At 48.2% G+C, this 21,381-nt stretch overlaps 1 protein-coding gene and 2 long non-coding RNA genes across 8 annotated transcripts in view; all 3 read left to right on the top strand.

Annotated features, from left to right (window-relative positions):
- The window catches only part of LOC125964950 (uncharacterized), a 340,974-nt gene that overhangs the window by 223,086 nt on the left and 96,507 nt on the right, over positions 1 to 21,381 (top strand). The window lies entirely within an intron of this gene.
- LOC125964949 (uncharacterized) overlaps positions 1 to 21,381 on the top strand; it is a 260,419-nt gene that overhangs the window by 192,000 nt on the left and 47,038 nt on the right. The gene's annotated exons all lie outside the window — the stretch shown is intronic.
- The window catches only part of TANC1 (tetratricopeptide repeat, ankyrin repeat and coiled-coil containing 1), a 230,760-nt gene that overhangs the window by 176,632 nt on the left and 32,747 nt on the right, over positions 1 to 21,381 (top strand). For all 6 annotated transcript variants that reach the window (XM_049712019.1, XM_049712023.1, XM_049712020.1 and 3 more), the window contains 6 exons: positions 1,619 to 1,850; positions 3,001 to 3,167; positions 4,969 to 5,576; positions 10,047 to 10,155; positions 11,423 to 11,545; positions 20,425 to 20,661. In XM_049712019.1, the coding sequence (XP_049567976.1) occupies positions 1,619 to 1,850; positions 3,001 to 3,167; positions 4,969 to 5,576; positions 10,047 to 10,155; positions 11,423 to 11,545; positions 20,425 to 20,661 (1,476 nt within the window). The remainder of the gene's footprint in view (positions 1 to 1,618; positions 1,851 to 3,000; positions 3,168 to 4,968; positions 5,577 to 10,046; positions 10,156 to 11,422; positions 11,546 to 20,424; positions 20,662 to 21,381) is intronic.

The raw sequence follows: 21,381 nt of genomic DNA on the forward strand, positions 1-21,381 counted from the left end.
TCCCTTCTCCTCGCTTCTGCTTCCCAGATGAGGGCCGTTCCTCACCCAGCATGGGCAGCCCTGATGCCCTGACCACTGATTCGGGGCAGTCCTCTGGTCATGAGTGGGTGATCTGAGATGAGGGATGTAGTGCAGACTTCAAAGCCACCCCGTGACAGTGATTTTTCAAACCACTTTGTGACCCATAATGTGAAATACATGTTACACTAAACACCTGATACTCACACACAGCATCACACACCCAACTGAAGAAAAAGCATTATAAGATTACACTTATTCTTACATCCTATAAAATTCACTGTATTAAATTAAAAAAAGAAAAACTTTTATGGCTCCAAATTGGTTTCATCGCCCACTGTTGGATTGCCAAACACCATGCTAGGTGGACTGTGGTACTAGCTCATTGGTGGTTCGTACAAGCTCACAGGTCCTCTTGCGTTGCAGCTAATCTCTTTCCAGGTGAGAGGCGAAGAGCTGTCAGCTTTCCTCTGAGTGTCGATGATAAATTTAATAAAAACGAGAAGTCACAGGGCAGTTCCAAATTGGAACTGCTTTTTGGAACTTGCCCCTTGCTTTTTAAGAGTCTACAGACCAGGAATCGAATCCCAGATATTCCATTGACTGTCTGTCACCCTGGCGAGTCATTCAACCTGTCTGTCTGCTGCCCTCACCTCTGAACCGTAGCTAGTGGTTCTTGTCCTACTTATGTAGGGGTTGTAGGGCTGAGTGGGACAGCAGTGTCGCAAACCCTTCTGAAAAACATAAAGCACTTTACATGAGGTGTTTTGACCTTTTGCACCCCCCTTACCTTGTACGTATATGCCTCCATTCATCCTCGTTTGGGACAGTCTCAGATTCTCCATTGATCGGCAGCGTGCCTCTCCTCTCAAGACAGTGCCGCATTTGGTACTTCCCTGGGGGTCTCTCTCATGACTAGCCTGTTGCCACTTCAAATCCATCGCAACAAAAAGGATCCTCTCGGTGCTTGGGCAGGACCCTCCCTCCTCCTATGTGTCCCTTCGCAAGATAGGCAGGAATTTGGTAGTGTCTGACGTTGATCCTTCAGACAGTGTTGCTGTTGAAGTTCTCCATGGTGTCGCTGGCGGCGGCCCTCCTGCCAGGGAGAGGAAGCAGCTGTGACTTGAGAGCCTGGCTTTCATTGCCACCAATTTTATCTGCTTTTTGGGGGCCGCACATGAGTTCCCCAAGGAGATGCTGCTGTTTTTGAAAACGGAAATGTAGTGAATATGGTACTTGTGGATGTCGAGAACGTCGGGGTTGCTTGGAATTGTTTCAAGCCAGGGTGGGCTTTAAGTTTTGTGAATGACTTTTATGAGTTTATGTTCAATACAGAGTAACTTGTGCTGATCTTAGTGCCGGTCAAGACGGACTTGTGGCTGCAAGTAAAAGTCGACCTGAAATTTGCCAAACTTCAGAATTCCTCCCAAAGTAAAGGGATAGCTGGATCAATTAAGCTAAATAATGACTCAGTCTTGGGGAATAGAAGCAACGTTTCTTGTTACCTCAGAGAACGGGAAAATGGCATCCCTGATGGAGAGCCCGCAGGGTGCCGTGTGAAGAGGACGAGGCGACGCTGACCACTGTGCTTCTTCTGCAGGTCGTGGCCTACCACTACTGCCAGGCCGACAACACCTACACGTGCCTGGTGCCCGAGTTCGTGCACAGCATCGCTGCTCTGCTCTGCCGGTCCCATCAGCTGGCCGCCTACCGAGACCTGCTGATAAGGGAGCCCCAGCTCCAGAGCGTGCTGAGCCTCAGGTCCTGTGTGCAGGACCCAGTGGCCGCGTTCAAGAGGGGTGTGCTGGAGCCACTCGCAAGCCTGAGACACGGTACCTCCCAGCAGCCACCCGTGTCCTCCCTCTCCCCAGGACAGTCCTCAGAAGCGGGGTGGGGGTCCGCTTGACTCTGGGGTACGAGTGCAGTGGGCCCAGGGAGGATGTGAGTACATCTCTCCTCCCCTTCCTCAGAACCGTCTCCCCAGGGCTCCTCCTGGCTCCACTCCAGATGGCCTTGTTTTCAATTTTATATCTCTAGTGAGAATTCACTCCGTGGTTGAACATTTCCAAAGTAGCTAATTTGTAACCATAGGTTCCTTAGATGACTTGCTGTCTAGGAACTGCTGCCTGCATATTTTGCACTCCTAAGGCGCAGGGGTGTAAGTTGATTGTTTGGGGAACTTGCCGGCATGTTTTTCCAGGGGCCTCTGCTCAGTTGAACCTGAAGCTGTTTCTAGAAGTGTCCGTTTGGTTTTTTTGCCCTTGAATCTTCTCCACAGTAGGGGCGTTAGTGATATTACGGGCCTTTGACTTTCCATCTTCCCTCCCCCCTTTCACTCTTCACCTTTTGAGCTAGTTTACCTGCCTATGTAGCACTTCTGCCAGATGGTGCCAGAGAGAGGGAATTGAAACAGATATGTCGTCATTGCACCTCATCCCTGGGCAGAAAGTTGGCACTAATGAATAGAAAACTAGATTCGGGCTTGGAGGAGTCTCTGCAGCAGAGTTCTCGCCTCCATTGGCTGTGTGCCTCGGACGGGATGCTTTGCCCTTTGAGGGTCAGATTTCCTCGCCAGAATCCATCCAGGGAGCTCTAGGCGGGGTTGCGGGGTGGGGAAACCTAGAGTCTTTGGCAGGTTTCATCTCGGTCTGTGTTGGTTATCTTTGCTGTAGCTCTCCCCAGTGACAGGAGTTTTTGAAGAGCTAAGTGTATCATATACAGGGGTGAGATTCTGCTGATGTGTGTAATACAGTACGTTTCTGAAAACTGTTTGGTGAGAATTGGTTTTCTTTAGGCTCTGCGCTCTGGTTTTCATTACAAATTTAATAGAAAGTATGCTTCTGTGAAAACCATTTCTTCTGCCATATGTAAACCTTTTTAGTTTTCCCTTACACTTTAAATTGTGCATTAAAATACACTGGGGGGTGCTATCTTATAGAAATGTATAATTTCCTAATTAAGAAAAATTATTTTCTCCTTTAGAGCAGAAAATTCCTGAAGAAGAATACATTATCTTGATAGATGGTTTAAACGAAGCTGAGTTTCATAAACCTGATTATGGAGATACACTGTCTTCATTTATTACCAAGATTATTTCTAAATTCCCTGCGTGGTTGAAGTTGATTGTGACTGTAAGAGCGAATTTTCAGGTAAAAAAGAGTTCTCAAACGTCTTTCCAAGACCCCAAACCCCAATTTTACAGTTTTTACAATTACAATTTTAGACGAATGCTAACAGCTTCAACTGTTGTCAACCATTTAGCTGCTGAATTGAAAACTGTATTAGAGCTTTGAAATATTAGTGCACAGAGCTCTAAACAGGAAAACTCTGACCTTTTTACCCCCAAGGCACATTTATCAAGATGTCAAGTGAGTTTCTTATTATCATCAAGCTGTACTTGTGCTTCTAAAATAGAAGTGTCTCGCCCTGGTTCACCATAACTCAGTTTGGGGGGGCTCTTTGAGGCGCCTGGCTAACAGGTCTACCAGATTTTAAAGTTATTCCTGCTTGTAGTTATTTGTATGGGTTTGTAGTGGGACTTTGTTTTTGTTTTTTGGTTTTTTTGTTTGTTTGTTTGTTTTAATGAAGGGAAAAGGGAGGGATGAAGGAGAAAGATTTTTAAGGCCTATTCTGAATAAAAGCCTAGTTTTTCATAAAACTTAGACGTGAGGTAATGCTTGCAGCGAGATGAAGAGTGTTTTTTTTTTTTTTTAAATTCTCTTCCTCATCTGTCCCCTCATTTAAACCCTAAAATTGTATCTTAACAGCCATTGACTCCTTCCCTCCTATCCATTTTTAGTAAAGACACGAGACATTAGATTCTGATCTTTTCCCTTTTAGGATGATATTTATCTTAAAATAGCATTTGGGTTCTTTCTTTCCTCCTTAAAAGTAGAATTAGACCTCATTCGAACTTGGTGTTTGTTTTTATGGACGTTTGATCCATACACTTTTCAGTCATTTTTCACACAGCGAGCAGAATCTGGCAGTCAGCAGCACAGAAGCAGGAGTCCTGTGTTTTACATGCGAGCTGTGTAAGTTTTCAGAGGCTCCGTTAGCATCTGTGTAAAATGGGGGGGGGGGTGCGGTAATTGTCCTCAGCCTGTCTCCTACGACTGTCACATTCAATGAGGACATGTACTTAGCTACTTCACAAATGATAGAGGGATTAAAAAAAGAAACTCATCTCTGCTGTTAGGTGTCAGGACAATGCTTATCTGTGGGATGGCAAAGGGACACGGGGCTTCTGGGAGCTGGCAATGTTCTTTGTCTACCTGCTGGTCCCACAGGTATATTTGACTTTGTGGAAGTGACTGACGCTGTGCAGTTAGGATTTGTGCACCTCTGTGTATCGCACTTCAATTTAAGTTTACCAAAAAACAGCAACTACAGAAAACCAAAATGACAGTGGGCTCTACGAATGTCCAGCAGCTTGGTTACGGCAGGCTGTCACTGGAGCCCAGCCTGGGGGCAGTTTCAGATGTCCCAGTTGGGTTATGCAACCCCAGTATCTAATGCACAGTGAAGGATGCCTCTCGTCTGGCCACGGTCTTAGACGTACGGCGTTGGTTTGTGTCTGTCCTTGTTATTATAAGCAGTTGCACAGTGTAAAGATTACGGGTATCAAGTCACCTGGGGGTCTCACTGCCCCTTTGCTGGTGCAGCCAGGCTGCCGCCATCTGCTTGAGGCTCTTCCATCTCTCTTGGCTCTGCGTCCTCGGATGAGGACCTCAGGAAAGCCTTTTCTGATTTGATCTCGCATCAGGAATTTCTTTCACATAAGCCTTTTATCTTCAGTTTATCCTATTACATGTTTTAATACAAAACAATGAGTCCCTGTAATCCGTGAAAATCCTCCTTGAAAGGAAACCAGTGGATCTGGTTTGAAATGCAGCTGACGTGAAAAAGAAAGCTCTGTGGAGTGGCACTGGGCGTCTCATTCTTTTGCAGGAAATCGTCAGCAAGCTGCCATTCGTCAAGCTGTCCTTAGATGACTTCCCAGACAACAAGGACATCCACAGCGACCTGCACGCCTACGTCCAGCACAGGGTCCACAGCAGCCAGGACATCCTCAGCAACATCTCTCTGAACGGCAAGGCTGACGCCGCCCTCATCGGGAAAGTGAGCAGCCACCTGGTGCTGCGGAGCCTCGGCTCCTACCTGTACCTCAAACTCACCTTGGACCTCTTCCAGCGGGGACACCTGGTCATCAAGAGCGCCAGCTACAAGGTGGTGCCCGTGTCGCTGTCTGAGCTCTACCTGCTGCAGTGCAACATGAAGTTCATGACCCAGTCCGCCTTTGAGAGAGCGCTGCCCATTTTAAACGTGGCCCTCGCGTCCCTCCACCCCATGACAGACGAGCAGATCTTCCAGGCGATTAACGCCGGCCACATCCAAGGGGAGCAGGGCTGGGAGGACTTTCAGCAGAGGATGGATGCCCTCTCCTGCTTCCTCATTAAGAGGCGAGACAAAACCCGCATGTTCTGCCACCCGTCCTTCAGGGAGTGGCTCGTGTGGAGAGCAGATGGTGAAAACACGACCTTCCTGTGTGAACCCAGGTACGATGGGCAGCTCTGTGCAGGGAGTCTGATGTGTGACTGGGGAAGGGATTCCAAACACTAGTTGTGCTCTTGAACAGAAAGACAGTACAGCATGAGTAATTCAGGAAGGGTGATGGAAAATTCTGCTGCTACAACAGAAGCTTCCTTCCTTTAATTGCTGGAATTTTAGGACTCCTCAGTACATCTGGACGAAAGAGAAGCTCGGCAGTGCCCGGGCCATATCTCTCTGGTGATTCTCTTCTAGATCCCTGCCCCCTTGCACATGGGTGACCCGTGGGAGAGTGTGGCATTAGCTGCAGGGAACAGCCGGCTTCCTTCGAGCCTGTTCACGGCTCAGTTTCTTCACCAGAGGGTCTGTGGACTGTCTCGCATCCTCGGCGCTGCCACTCCCCACCACCCCTTGAGCTTGTGGCATCTTGTCCCAGAGATCTGATGTGTCTGTGGGCCCAGAGGGCAGCACAGCCATCACGTCTGGCCTCCTCGTTTTGCATTTGTGTTCTGCACTATGTAACAGACTGGGATTTGGGGTCGGGAGGATTCAGGTTCAGAGCTCAGATGCCCCACTTACAAGATGGCGATGGGGCACCTGCATCCGGGGAGTCAGAGGTTCCACTGAGGCTTTGTAGCAGGGCTGGGCCAGGATGCAGGTCTCCTCACCGCCCAGGGGAGGAGACGGGTGGGAAGCCTGCCTGCCCTGTGGCGTATGGTGCCAGTCAGGGTGAAGGACTGGGTGCTTCAAGGTGCGAACGCTCTCAGTAAGGGTGTGTTCATGTCCACCACCTCTCCCTGGCCCTGGCCTTGGCGGACATCATTGCTGTCTTTTTTTTTTTTTTTTTGGCTGCGTTGGGTCTTCATTGCTGAGCGTGGGCTACTCTTCGTTGCCGTGTGTGGGCTTCTCATTGCGGCGGCTTCTCTTGTTGGGGAGCACGGGCTCTAGGTGCGTGGGCTTCAGTAGTTGTGGCACGTGGGCTCAGTAGTTGTGGCTTGCAGGCTCTAGAGCGCAGGCTCAGTAGTTGTGGCGCACGGACTTAGTTGCTCCACGGCGTGTGGGATCTTCCCAGACCAGGGCTCGAACCTACGTTCCCTGCATTGGCAGGTGGATTCTTAACTACTGTGTCACCAGGGAAGTCCATCATTTCTGTCTTGAATGGCTTCTGCCCTCTGTGAGTCAGAATTGCTCTCAGCCTCGTGTAAGAGGTCTGACAAGCTGCTAAACCGTCTGCTTTGGGCTGGACTGGACCTTGCGTCAGATGCTGGGGCCAGAGATGAAATGAATATGCACTTGTGGGCCGCACACTCCCTTCCTTCCATGACTGTTGACTTAACATTGACACACTAGGTCTAGCAGCTCTTTTCATGTTGTGGATAAGGTGTTTTCTTAGGCAGTACTGGGCTAAGAGTTTATTGTCCTTTGAACCTGCTTTGGGGCTATAAACTGTAAGTTCCAGGTTATTTGGCCAGACCGTAATAACTAGGTGAAATGTGTGCTGTGACACGTTTAGTCAAATCAGCTCATTTTCTAGGAGGATAGTGAGGTGGAGGCCAGCCTTGCTGACATGAGATAGACAGGCCTGGCTTGGCCTGTGGGCATAGTCGAGCAGAAGGAGGTGCCGTATGTAGGTCACACTGAGGCGTTAAGCTTCAGAAACTAGGAACGGCGTTGCTCTTAGAGTGGGTAAGAAAGGCATGGGCGGCTTTGGATTTTAGCAGTTTGAGTTTATGGGGTTGGTGGTGAGGTTCTGAGGCAGGTGGGGTCTAAACAGTTGGAGGAGAGGTTGGCGTTGAAGATCTGGCATCATTGATGGAGAGGCAATGGTGGGATGTAGTGAGGAAGTGCAGTGAGAGGAAAGGGAGCTCTGGACTTCTGGGACAAGGAGAAGGAGTGCACGGAAGGAGGTGAGGGGAGTATATGCTGCCAAGAAGTGAAGGAAGGTGAGGATGAAGGGGAAACCATTGGCTTTTCATTGTGGGAGGAGGGTCCTAGATCCTTAGGAGATTCCTTCCATTGGGTTGTGAGGCGTGAAAGAGGAGAGAGCCAACGTCCTGGCATGGGAAGTGGACGGGTTGAGAGGTTTCGGGTAGTTTGAGGGTGGGGAAGGGTATTGGTTTATGTTTCTAACAACGCAGGGGATTGAGACGTTGTCGGAAGCATCATTGAGACAGCATGGGGAAACACAATCAGTGAAGAGGGAGCAATTGGAAACACAAGGGAACCGGGTCAGCTAGCCTCCTCTGTGCTCCCGTTGAGTCCGTTCACAGTGCCGTTCCAGCTGGATTTTGTCTTGTTTGCGTGTCTCCAGTCCAGTTGCTGAGACCTCCTCAGGGCAAGGACCTCGCGTTGTTCCCCGTGGGATCCCCATCATTAAGCCATGATGCTGGTTATAGGGGGATGTTAACGCACAAATGAATGAATGAGAAATCGGGTTACGCTGACGAAGAGCATAGAAGGCGCTCACGTTGCATAGACTGTGGTCAGATTCTGCACAGTCGTTACCACCTGTTTGATCTTGGGCACATCATTTACCTGTCCAGGCCTCTGTTTCCCCATGCAAACAAATTGGGGATCATAAGACGTAGTGATTCACAGGGTCGAACAAGTTAATGAAATAATTTAGTTAACTTTCTGCATCTGGCACGTAGTAAAAACTTGATACGTATAAGCTTCAGAAAATGAACAGACTCGTAAGTGCAGGTAGACTTAGAAGGGGGCACATGATCCCAGGGCCAGCAAAGAAGGACGTCAAGGTAGATGGGATGTAGAGGAGTGCAGGTGCCCAGTGACTGCATGGTGAATTGTCTCCTCGGGGAGGTGGGAAGCCACGTGCTTAGCTCAGAGCACTGGACACCTTTGGCCCAGCCACTGAAGGCTGCGTGATCGTCACCCGCAAGGGCCAGCCAGCCACAGTACTTGGCATGTCCTTGTGTTGGACGCAGATGGCATGGCCACAGAGCCGGCAGACTGGGAGACTGAGGATAGCTGAGCCCGTGGGTGGGAGAGTGGCCCTGACTAGAGTGATGTGGGACTAGCCCATGGATAGGGACCAGGTAGGACATGGAGCGCTGGAAGGTGGCAGAGAGTGTTTTCCATGGGAGCAAGGGAGGCTCTCACCTGAGAGGGGAAACCGAAGCCTGAGGTCTGGGAGGTAGTGTGTGTGAGGGAGCACAGGGTATGTGCTCTAGACCCTGACAGGACGCGAGGCAGGACACTCAGTGGCAGTGTGGTCTTAAATGTCATGCCTTCCCCTGCAGGATAAAAAGCAATCTCGTGGTTTCCACCTGCCCTGATTTCCTCGTCTGTAACATGATTTATACGTGATATGAGAAACAGGCAAGCTTCTGGATAGATAAATATGATTTAAATGATGAATGCTTTTAATCCTCTAGATCAGCGACTACTAGAAAACACATTTAGAAGAATGCTTTTCTTTTTCACAGTTTATCTTTTCCTCCACAACTAGCTGCTTTTCCTCAGCAAAGCAGCACTTCAAAGTTTGTCAGGTTAATAGAGATGAAAATAATTCACCCTGCACAGAGGTCACTGCTGTGACCTTGGAATAAGCAGCCCTTAGCATCTTTTCCAAACAGATTGGCTCAGACAAAGGCATGGAGTCCACAGGAGACAGAATGAGTCCTACGGATGTAGAGGGGGAAAATGGGTGGGATGGCTCCTTCATGAGAGGGTTAGTTGGGGGATTAATTGGTGGTGTCAGTTGAATGTCTACCCTGTGCCCAGACGCAGCAAACCTACTCATACAGCTTAGCTTTTTTACCCCTACAAGGAAGGATCTGTGTTCCATTCAAGCCTAGAATTCTAGGTGTTTCTGATCATGAGCTGTTGCTGTACATGGCCTGGTTTTTCTTTCCCTTCCATTGTAAGGCCTTGTCCTTTGGCCCAGGTCTGTCCCCAGTGGTGATTGTACTGAGGGGAGGCCTGAACGTCAGGTCCAGTGACGGTTCTGCTCCATTTGTCCACTTGCGCATCTGTCCTTCGTCCGTCCGTCCGTCCGTCCATCCATCCATCCATCCAAGAAATGCGTATTTGCGTTCTTACTGAGTCTTGGGCATTTGCTAGGTTTTGTGGCTATAGCTGTGACTTAGACAAGACCCTTAGTCACGTGGAGTTTACGTTTTTGTGACAGACCTAAATCAACAAATAGACTGATGAGAGAGTGATGGAGGATGAATAGGGGGCGGGTGGTTCCATCTTCAAAGACCTGCCCTGTCCAGAGGCTTCTCTCTGAGTCACTCCACAGAGATAGAGGAAGCCTGAGAAAGCCCTTAAAGTGACTCGAGGAATAAACAGCATTGACCATCTTCTGTGAAGAAGCAGCTTTGCACCCGTTTTGTTTGGTGATGCTGAAGCACCAGGAGAACAGTTCAGGGGTCGAGGGGCGATGTTCGCCCCGAGGGCCTGCAGAGAGATGGACTCGGGTCTTTGGTTACCAACCTGTGTGTTTCTCGTCCTAGGAACGGGCATGCTCTCCTGGCGTTCATGTTCTCGAGACAGGAGGGCAAGCTGAACCGCCAGCAGACCATGGAGCTCGGCCATCACATCCTGAAGGCACACATTTTCAAGGTGAGACCCACACCACTGCAGGGAGTAGCCCTCCATGAGCCTCACTCCCAGCACAGCCTCCTCCCTAAAAGTAATTGTTCTCGCTCAAGTGTGTATCTACCGCTATGATTAAATTTTACTTTTTCCCTGTCTAAATCTTTTCTTTTCACTTAAAGCTTCCACTTCATTCATTCCCTTTGTTTCCTTGTTATTTAGTTGTTGAACCAGATTTCGTGACCTGTGTAGTTGCAGACCACCTGGATTTTCTGATTGTGTCCTTATTTCTTGTGGCCTACGTTAACGTGTTCCTCTTTCCTCTGGATTTTTTTATCATTTGGTATTTATATCGAGCGGCTTAATCAGGTTCAGGTTTGATCCCCACCCCCTCTGCCCCACCGGGTGTCACAATTACTTTATACAGGGAAACCTTGTTTTATTGCACTTTGCTTTATTGTGCTTTGCAAAATTTTTTTTTTTTTTTTTTTACAAATTGAAGGTCTGTGGCAACCCTGCGTTGAGCTAGACTTTCAGGACCATTTTTCCAAAAGCATTTGCTTCCTTCATGTCTCTGTGTCACATTTTGGAAATTCTTGCAGTATTTCAAACTTTCTCATTATCACTTGTGGTGATGATATGTGATCTTTGATGTTACTACGATGACTTACCGAAGTCTCAGATGATGGTTAGCGTTTTTTTAGCAATAAAGTATTTTTAAATTAAGGCATGCACATTGTTTTGGACAATGCTGTTGCACACTGAATAGACTACAGTATAGTGTAAACATAACTTGCATGTGCACCAGGAAACCAAAGAAATTGCATGACTCGGTTTATTGCTGTGGTCTGGAACCAGACCCACAGTATCTTCGAGGTCTGCCTGTTAGAGCTAAAATGCTCTGTAAGTCTGTATAAGGTTTCTAGTGTCAGGATGCGTAGCATGTGTGCTTGGTGTGATGCCATTGGCCATGATTGGTCTCTTCCTTCATTAGGGGTTCCAGATGGTGATATTCTAACATTTATTCTTCCTTTAATTGATTGGAGAACCTCTGTAAAGAGAAACTTTCTCCTCATCTGCCCCGCCCTTTCTCCAGGCGTACAGTTGATGTAGGCTAGTTCCTCAACCCTTGGCTTTAGGGCGGGAAGGCTCACAGGTTCAGGCCTTTTCTGTGTGCACAGCTTTTGCCCCGCGTTCAGCAGGAACCTGCGCCCTCCCGGGCACACCCGCTTTCAGACCCGCACTGCAGGTGGGAAAGGAGACCTTGAAGCTGATTTGTCGCTGTTGCTTCCAGGGCCTCAGTAAGAAGACTGGAATCTCTTCAAGCCATCTGCAAGCCCTGTGGATTGGGTACAGCACCGAGGGGCTGTCTGCCGCCCTGGCCTCCCTCAGGAATCTCTACACTCCCAATGTGAAGGTAAGTGACCCTCTGCCGGGAGGGCCAGAGCCCCCTGCCCCCCTGGCCGCTGTTGCTCCAACAGTCCTGCTCTCCCCAACGCTGGCTGGTGGCCAGAGAAGGCTGGGACGCTACTACTAAAGATGCTGTTTCCCGATGGGAAGCACACAGACCCGAATGCTCTATTGCCGGTTCTCCTCTACAAGTTTGGCTTTCACTGGGGCAGGAAGAGGTGGGTGGTCAGGGGCTGCTACGTGAGCATGTGGTGACTGTTTCAGAGTGGATGAGATAAGGGAAGCAATTCACAAAGGAAACCAAAGGTCAGAGGAAACCCTGGTCAGATATCCAGGGAAAATGGACTTTCAGGGCATCCTGGTTTCAAATCTGGACTATCTCTTTATGGTTCATAGGAAGTTAAGCACTGATGAGTAACACGAAGTGGTGGGCACACAGAGGGAAACTGTTACTAAAGGTTTTTGCACATGTGTATTGATGACCACGGAAGGCGTAGCAGGGTCTGCCCGCTGCTGAACCAAGAGCTTCCTCACTCTTGGTCAGTGGCTATCATGTCACAACGTTCTGCTGAGCTTTTTAGGATAGATTTTCCCTCCTCATTTAGTGCAGCCTAAGAATCTGCAGCACACAGAGGCCGAGTATCTGTTAAGGCAACAAAGAGGAGTTAACTCCCACAGAACGTGGAAATTACTGTCTCATATCACTTTACCACCATCTTTCCCAGAGCAAAGTAAGATGAGATCGTTAAGTGTCTTCACATTTTAGATTTCTCACCTGTTTGACACACCTGCTAGACTCCAGGCCTTTCAGCCCCAGGCCCTGACGTGTCCGGCTGCCTTCAAAAGCTCTGACATCGTTTCCCAAGGAGTCATGTTCTCCCCTTCAGTCACCTCCATGAGAACAGTCATACCTGTCCTCTCCTTAGTAGCACAGAGGTGCCGTGACATGGTCGCAGTGTGGTCAAGGGAAGCCCTGGAAGTTTCCAGAAATCTGTCTTCTACTTCTCCTCACTTTGGTTCATCAAATCCACCTGGGAAGGGGGCCACGTGCCCCAGAGATGGTGCCGTGGAGGACACTTGGGGGCCACTCCCGGGGGACTTCTGTGCCTCTTCTCCCCTGCTGTCAGTACGTCCCACCCTCAGCACCTACACCGTGGGTGTGTGTCTGGGGATCAGGGCCTTACAGAGCATTTCCTGTGTCTGGTGATGTGAACTCTCCGCCCTCTTCTCCCTTCCTTGCCTTCCTGGTGTATAGTGGTCCCTCGGATCAGTTCCAGGACCTCCCACATATACCAAAATCCAAGGATGCTCCAGTCCCATATATAAAATGGTGCAGTATTTGAATATAACCTGCGCACATCCTCCCGTATACTTTATTTTTTTTGGCCACGCCTTGCGACATGTGGGATCTTAGTTACTAGACCAGAGATCGAACCCGTGCCCCCTGCGGTGGAAGCGCAGAGTGTTAACCACTGGACTGCTGGGAAAGTCCCATTTTTCCCCCCTCCAGTATACTTTACATCATCTCTAGAGTACTTACAATACCTAACACAATGTAAAGGCTATGTAAGTAGCTCCTGGCACACGGAAAATTCAAGTTCCGCTTTTTGGAGCTTTGTGGAAATTTTTGTTTTTGAATATTTTCAATCTGCTGTTGGTTGAGTCCACAGATGCAGAACCTACTGATACAGAGGGCAGGCTGTATTTATTTTCTTTCGCTTTTTTTTTTTTCAACTGAAATATAATTGACAGATAACATTACATCTCAGATGTACAACCTAGCGATGTGTTATTTCTGTGGATTGTGAAATGACTACCACAAAAGGTCTAGTTAACAGCTATCACCACATATGGTTATAAATTTTTTCTTGCGATGAAAACTTAAGATCTGCTCTCTTAGCAACTTTGAAATATATAATACAGTGTTATTAACTGTAGTCCCTGTGGTGAACATTACATCTCCGCCTGCTGGTGTATAGAAGGGAGGAGCCTGGGTGTCAGGAAGGACCTAGCGGTGCTCTGACCCTGGGGCAGCTCACCCACAGCCCTGCTGCCCAGTGAAGAGCTTGGGTGTTGGTTAGAGAAAGGCCACCACCCCCTGGTGGGTTCGGACAAGGTCTTTTGCAAATAGAAAAGTGCAGGTGGGCTCAGCACTGTTGGGGTTCCAGGCTTGATGGGCAGAGGCCACATTGGATTTCAGCCTGGCTCACCCCTGGGTGGGGTGCCTGGGAGTAGAGCAGCCCCAGGGAGCCGCTCCTGGGAACCTTGTGCTCAGCCCTGCTCCTTTGGACATTTCTACTCACTCTGCAGACCTCTAGGCTTGAGGGCTTGTGTCCCGACTGAAGCTACGTGCAAGTTTCATGCGGTGAGGACAGGGAAGCCGCTTTTATAGTTAAGGAGCACGAGCTCTAAGCTGTTGCTCGGGGTCAAAGTGAGCGCTTCCTTTTTAGATAGCGTTACTCTGCAAAAGGTGGAGAACATGCCGAGCGTAGACTTCACGTGATGAAGGAATTGTGTTTAGAATTTTTGTTTTTTGCTTTACTTTTTTTTTTTTTTTTTTTTTTGCGGTACGCGGGCCTCTCACCGTTGCGGCCTCTCCCGTTGCGGAGCACAGGCTCCGGACGCGCAGGCTCAGCGGCCATGTCTCACGGGCCCAGCCGCTCCGTGGCATGTGGGATCTTCCCGGACCGGGGCACGAACCTGTGTCCCCTGCGTCGGCAGGCGGACTCTCAACCACTGCGCCACCAGGGAAGCCCTGTTTTACTTGTTATAGAAATTGGAATTGAGTTTACTGTAATAACACTGTTTCATCTTTCACTTCAGTTAAAATTATATCTTTTGGCTTCTCCATAATTAATAAAATTCTGTAATGATGGCAAGGAAGAAAGAAAGAAAAATTAAAATGGCAGAATCTGTTGTCACCATTTGAATGAATTATGGGCCCAAAAGTTATTTTAATGTGGAGAAAAGTAAATGGGGAACATCATACTCTGTTGAATACGAGTTTTTAAGGCAGTAAATTAAAAGGTACAGTGTAATAATGTAATGAGCTTGACCCTCCTGGGATTATAAACTTTCCTCTTTAACATATTTGCAATTTTAAGAGTTATTCATCTTTACTTCGTTTTATAGAACTCCAGTGTCACCTACCTCTACGCTATCCCCCAAATTGTATAACTTGGTTACCGAATTTTAAGGCATTCATTATCCTTCTGTTTCTTTTATCTTTCAAGAAAAAGAAAAGGGGGGGGGTTCACAGACTCATGAACAAATTACGGTAATTTAAAATTATGCATGCAATTAAGGAGTTTTTTTAGAGAGTATTAAATGTCATTACAGGAAGGGATGTCATTTTGAGCAATAATTGCAGTTTGCTACTTTGGTCAATTACAGCGACTTGCTCCTGGATGATTACTTGGTAGATGAATTTTAATTTTGGTGGCATGCCTGTGATTTCTAACAATGTGATCTCCCATTGCCCGGCCAGGCTTACGCCAGCCCGGGCCCTGGCTGGCCCACTGGGGAGCTTGCCGCCAGTGCCTTCAGGCTCCCGTCCAGCTGGTTGTTTTGCTCACGTAGTCGCATGGGACCGGCTGCCAGCCACAGGCTCCCGAAGGCTGTGCGCTCAAGAGAATTAAGGTTGTGATTCTTCTCTCAGCTGGAGCTGGAGCTGGAGCTGGGGCCGCGGGGGAGGAGACAGGAGCTAGGCATGGACTTTGGCCCAACTTCCCTGGCTCAGAGGATCCAGTCATATTCTGCATAACTAGTAGGCAGCACACATTTACACCGGTTGTATTGATGAGAACCTCCAACATACTTAATGAGAAAACTGAGCTTCCCACTTTACGACCTTGCTGGACAGTGCCTCTTCTGTTCCTCAGGAGCACATCATTTTTGCCTACCCCCCTAGCCCCGTTTTTATTTTCTTGTATTCATCAAATCCAGAAGTATATAGGTAATATTGCCATTTCCAGGTGTTATCCGGGGAGAGCTTCGTGGTGGTGATGACCAGACGATTTCCATGTGATTGGGAGAAAATGTACAGGAAGAACCATTTAAAACCCCTTCCTCGAAGGCGGAGTAATCTTAGCCAGAGCTGCTGCTTCTTCGGCTGCTGGACTGCTCTGTGATACTAATTAGCATTGTGCCCAGGGCTGATTTGTGGCTTATCTGCTCTGAGCCTCAGTTTTCTCACGTGTAAAATGAAAGTAACAAAAGAACCTGCATCATAGAGTGATGGGAAACCTCATTGAGATGTTAAAGCTCTTGGGAGAATACTTGGCATTTATTATATGGTCAAGTGAGAACTGAGATTCTACTGTAAGCACCTGAGAACTTGTGAGTGTGCAGGTTGGTGGTCGTGAAGGGGAGCTGCCCATCATGAGGCATTAATGGGTCCACATCTGCCCTCAAATAAGCATGAGGTCTCCCTGCTGCTCTGTGCTGGTGAGCAGCCCAGGCAGGCCAGACCCTCCGGGTCTCCAGGTTCCTGGGGCAGAGCGCCCTCCTGTGCCTTCCAGGGGTCAGGGACTAGGGCCCTTGTCTCTTCTAAAGATTCCATCAAAGGTGATTGTAACAATAGCAAGTAATATTTATTTAGCACTTACAGGATGCTGAGGGCTGTGCTAAGTGCTTTGTGTGTCTGGCACGTTCATTTTTAATCTTCACAACAACCCGAGGAGGTGAAACTGTTTTTACCTCCACCTTTCAGATGAGGAAACTGAGGGTGAGGGCAGTGACGGGGTGACGCAAATCCCACAGCGGGAAGGGTGCCTGCCGCCGAGCAAGCCCGTGCTCCTTCCACAGGTGCGCTCTGCACCTGACATGTTTACAGCCATGGCTGCCACCTGGAACCACTCAGGAGCCCCGGGCCCCAGCCAAGTCAGAATCTCCCAGGGTGGGGCTGGGGCTTGGGAAACTTGCAAGCTCCCAGGTGATTTCATTGTGCAGCGAGGTTAAGAAACGTGGGTTCGGGGTAGATCCACAGACTGACTGGGGGGTAAGTGGTAAAAATACCCGCAGCGTTGCACCCACAAAGGAAATGTCTTTCCGAAGAAGCAGATAGAGAACTGATAACAGATACCTTTAGGAAAGCTCTGCCCCTAAGCACATACCCTCCATAAGGCTTTTCTTATAAAGTATTCAGGAAGACAGCACTGAAACAACACCTGCCAACATTCTTAGGAAAGAGTTTCTGTCCAGTAGAAACATGGGGTGGTGTACTGTCATTTTCTTAGGAGGCACTTGAATCACAGAGAGGTTGAGTAATTTTCTGAAAATCACACAGCAAGTTAGTTAAGGGGCTGATTGGGAACTCAGACTATTTAATTCATCTTTTTCTCTTAGGCTCATGAATCTGAAGAGGGAATGGGATTGGTGGGAGAGAGGAGAGAGGGGGTAACTGGCTGTCAAAGTCACCCTGGGAATTTACAAACAATTCCTGCCTGTCCTTTGGTGACCAGAGTCCGATGTGCCCCTCAGTGATGTTATGTGTGCTTTGAAAAAGCTGCTAGGGTTCTTCTGTAATTCCTCTTGCCTAAGAACTGATTTCATAGGCCTTGATAAAATCCCCAGCTGTGTCAGCAGCACTGTCTTATTCCTGCCATACAGTGGGCGGTTACTCAAAGGAAAATAATTTTCTCAAAAACCCTTACTTTGGTTGAGAACTTACCCTTTTAACATGCTTTCAAATCCTGTTTGAGTCTGTGCTGTTTTTAAGAGCAAACCTACATAGGGTGGAAGAGCAAGCTTGGCAGGGGTGAGTTTGCCCGAGGTTGAGCGTCGCATGTCACCCTTGGGACAGGGACAGCTCTCCGGATTTCTCCTCCCTGCTTTTTCTGCCCTTCCATCCTCACGTGCTGGTCTGTTGCAGGAGGCTGGGTTGGTGCTGACCCAGATGGGGTTGAAAGATGGTCCCCCTGATTGGGTGAATGACGAGGCAGGTGTTGGTCACTTGGGTACAAGCTGTCCTTCCTTCCTTTTTTTTTTTTAACTGAAGTATAGTTGACTTACAATGTTGTGTTAGTTTCAGGTGTACAGCAAAGTGATTCAGTTTTATATATATAAATAATTTTTTAGATTCTTCTCCCTTTTAGGTTATTACAAAACATTGTGTCGTTCCCTGTGCTATACAGTAGGACCTTGTTGATTATTTTATATCTGGTAGTGTATATGTGTTAATCCCAAACTCCTCATTTATCCCTCCCCCCAACTGCAAGCGGTCCTTCCTTAAATGTAAGTGATGATCCTAATGGCAGGAAGGAACTGACTTGTGGGCCATCCTCACCCATAAAGGGGCTTTGTTGACCTCTCTTCTCTGTGAACTTCTGTGTCTTAGAACCAGTATCTTGTGCCATGGGCTGAGCCGGGAAGTGGAGTGTGCAGAGTAGATGGCCATGCACGGGGTCGGCCTCTGTGTGTGTGTGTGTTGGGGGGGGGGGGCGTGTGCATGGGGAGGGCTGGGGGCGTTCTGTATAGGATGGGGGGACTTCTCCCTGGTGTCCTGGCATAGAAGCAGGGACCCGTAGGAAGTGATCCTTTGTCATCTGTAGCTATGGAAAGGGTATTTATTCCTGGCAGAGGGAACTATATGAGAAAGTGGGAAAGACCAGGAGGCCAGGGCCTGCTTGCCATGGCTGTAGGACAAGCATCAGACCCAGCATGGTCACGGTGCGGGGAAGTGAGGGTAAGGGTGCTGGGAGACGAGGTCAGAGAAGGAGCTGAAGGGCTGGGGCACCCGGGGTTCAAGCTTCAGTGGCAACCCAGACCGCTTCAGGTTTTACGCTTTGGGTTCTAACCTGTCTGTATGCTGTCTCACTCTTCTGAGGTGTGGTGTCACCACCAGAATAATAATTTCTATCACTTTGTAAGTATTCTGTCAGCTACTCTTGTGGACACCATATCATTGAAATACCTTGAATTCTGTGTGTTTTGTCATCTTTCTGTATCTGTTAATGATCCCATGTGTCTCTGGTCAAATAAGAGACCCAGTCTGTGTGGTTTTCACACCTAATGGGCAGCCCGGAAGTGGCCAGGGTCTGTTGGGAGTGACTGATGTCGATCCGGGACCATTGAAGGGAACTGTTAGAAGAAACACAGTGGGCATCTTAATAGGTGTTTAAAGGAGTGTCATTTTTCCAATGACCTGGAGATTTGAAGAAGATATTAGCATAGCTAAAATTTGCCTAAGGTATTCTGTGATTTTATTTTAAAACCTACAAATAACAAACTTCCCTTGGTATCTGGGTCCAAGGAGTTAAGTGGGTGGTGGATGTAGTAATTAGTAGAAAAAGCCGCTGATTTTCTGTGAGTCTTGTGTTGCTGACAGCCCCAAGCATGTGAACATTGTCACGTGTTCTGCTTTTTCTTGAAGGTACAATTCCTTGTAAAGAAAAGAGAGTATTTGCTTTCACTCTTGGCTTTATTATCTCACTGTTAATTATTTAATCCTGTGATGATTATTTCATTGCCCCCCAAAATGAATTTTCTGTTTTCATTTGGATCAAACAGTGGTTTTCAAAGTGTGGTCCCCAGGGACTTTGCTGGTGGCGCAGTGGTTAGGAATCCGCCTGCCAACGCAGGGGACACGGGTTTGTGCCCTGGTCCGGGAAGATCCCACATGCTGTGGAGCAACTAAGCCCGTGAGCCACAGCTACTGAGCCTGTGTTCCACAACAAGAGAAGCTACCGCAATGAGAAACATGCACACCGCAACGAAGAGTAACCCCCACTCACCCGCAACTAGAGAAAGCCCCTTCCCAGCAATGAAGACCCAATGCAGCCCAAAATAAATAAATTAAATTAATTTTAAAAAAAGGTGGTCCCCAGACCAACAGCATCAGTATCACCTGGGGGGAATTCATTAAAAAGGCACATCCTTGGGCTTCCCTGGTGGCGCAGTGGTTAAGAGTCCGCCTGCTGATGCAGGGGACACGGGTTTGTGCCCCGGTCCGGGAAGATCCCACATGCCGCGGAGCGGCTGGGCCCGTGAGCCATGGCCGCTGAGCCTGTGCGTCCGGAGCCTGTGCTCCGTAACGGGAGAGGCCACAACAGTGAGACACCCGCGTACCACAAAAAAAAAAAAAAAGGCACATTCTCAGGCCCTACCCCAGGCCTACTGAATACAGAGGTCTGATTCCAGAGAATGTGCATTTCTAAATTTTTAACTGTGATTTAACATAAAATAAAACGTACCATCTTAACTATTTTTAAGGACAGAATTCAGTAGTGTTAAATATTTTCACATTATTGTACAGTAGGTCTCTAGAATAAAACTAAATCTCCATGCCTATTAAATAATTCCATTTCCCCCTTTTTCCAACCCCTGGCAGCCACCATTGTACTTTCTGTCTCTATTTATTTGACTACTTTATGTCCCTCGTATAAGTGAAATCATATAGTATTTGTCTCTTTGTGGCTGGCTTAGTTCACTTAGCCTCATGTTCTCAAGGTTCATCTGTGCTGCGGCAAGTAACAGGATTTCCTTCCTTTTAAAGGCTGAGTGATTTTCCACTGTATGTATTTACATATCACATTTTTCCATTCATCTGTTGACCTTCTAGTTCACCTGCATCTCTTGGCTATTGTGAACAGTGCTTCCGTACACAGCAGTGCAGATACCGAGATTCTGATTTCATTTCCTTTGGATATGTACCCAGAGTGGGATCGCTGGCTCTTAAGAAACCTCCATACTGTTTTCTGTGGCAGCTGTGCCATTTTACGTTCCCACCGGCAAGCATGTCCATTTTCAGTGCATGTGCAGGTCACACTGGTGCACACTCAAGTTTTTGAGAACCACTGGATCAAGAATACCACCCTTCTCCACAGCTGTTTTTGTGACTGACATCTACGTGAGAAATTAATCTTGTTGGGGGACCTTCTCCCACAGGTGAGCCGTCTCCTAATTTTGGGAGGGGCCAACGTGAACTACAGGACCGAAGTGTTAAATAACGCCCCGATCCTGTGCGTCCAGTCTCACCTCGGCCATGAGGAGGTGGTCACTCTGCTCCTGGAATTTGGCGCCTGCCTGGACGGCACGTCAGAGAACGGCATGACTGCCCTCTGCTACGCGGCCGCTGCCGGCCACACGAAGCTGGTGTGTCTGCTGGCCAAGAAGGGGGCGAGGGTAAGCAGCAGCGGGGGAGGCAGGGGTGAAGGTGGGAAGGGTCTTCCATTGCTTGTAGAATTCTCATTTTCTGGGCCAAGCTCCCTTTGGTCTCTGCTTTGTCAAGCTGCAGCGAACAGAAATCACCACATAAACAGAAAAGGTGGAGCTACAGGCTCCAGACAGTGTGTGATGTAGCCTGATGTGGGTGTGTGTGTCACCTCCGAGAAAGAGAGGGCCCGTGTGTTTTGTTCGAAGCTCTTACTCTGCTTAATCCTGCCCAAGGGGAGGCTCCTGACCGCCAGCAGCCTGAGTAAGGCCATCCTTTCAAAAGCCTGCAAGTGTGGCCCTGGAACTTGTCACAGAATTTAACACAGCACTGGATTGGTTGAAAACATATAAATGTTTGATTTTTTTTCTCCTTTCTTCTTATTCCGTTTCATGTCTTTTTTAAAAAAAAAAAAAACCAATAAAATGAGTTCTGTGGGTCTTGGAAGGCATGTGCTTAAGCATAGGGTTGCAGGAACACTAGAAGGCCCCAAATTCTCATTTCTCCAGCTGCCAGCTGGGACGTTGGGCAAGTTGTTGAGCCTGTGTGCCTCAGGCTTCTCATCCGTAAAATGGGCATAACAACAGGACCTACCACAGGGCTGTTGTGTGAGCATAAGTAAATCAGTATGTTAACAATACAGAGTGACTATATTGTTAAGGGGTTACTCGAGGACTATCAATGTTAAGAGA

The sequence above is a fragment of the Orcinus orca genome, chromosome 7, assembly GCF_937001465.1.
Source record: "Orcinus orca chromosome 7, mOrcOrc1.1, whole genome shotgun sequence".
Classification (NCBI taxonomy): Eukaryota; Metazoa; Chordata; class Mammalia; order Artiodactyla; family Delphinidae; genus Orcinus; species Orcinus orca.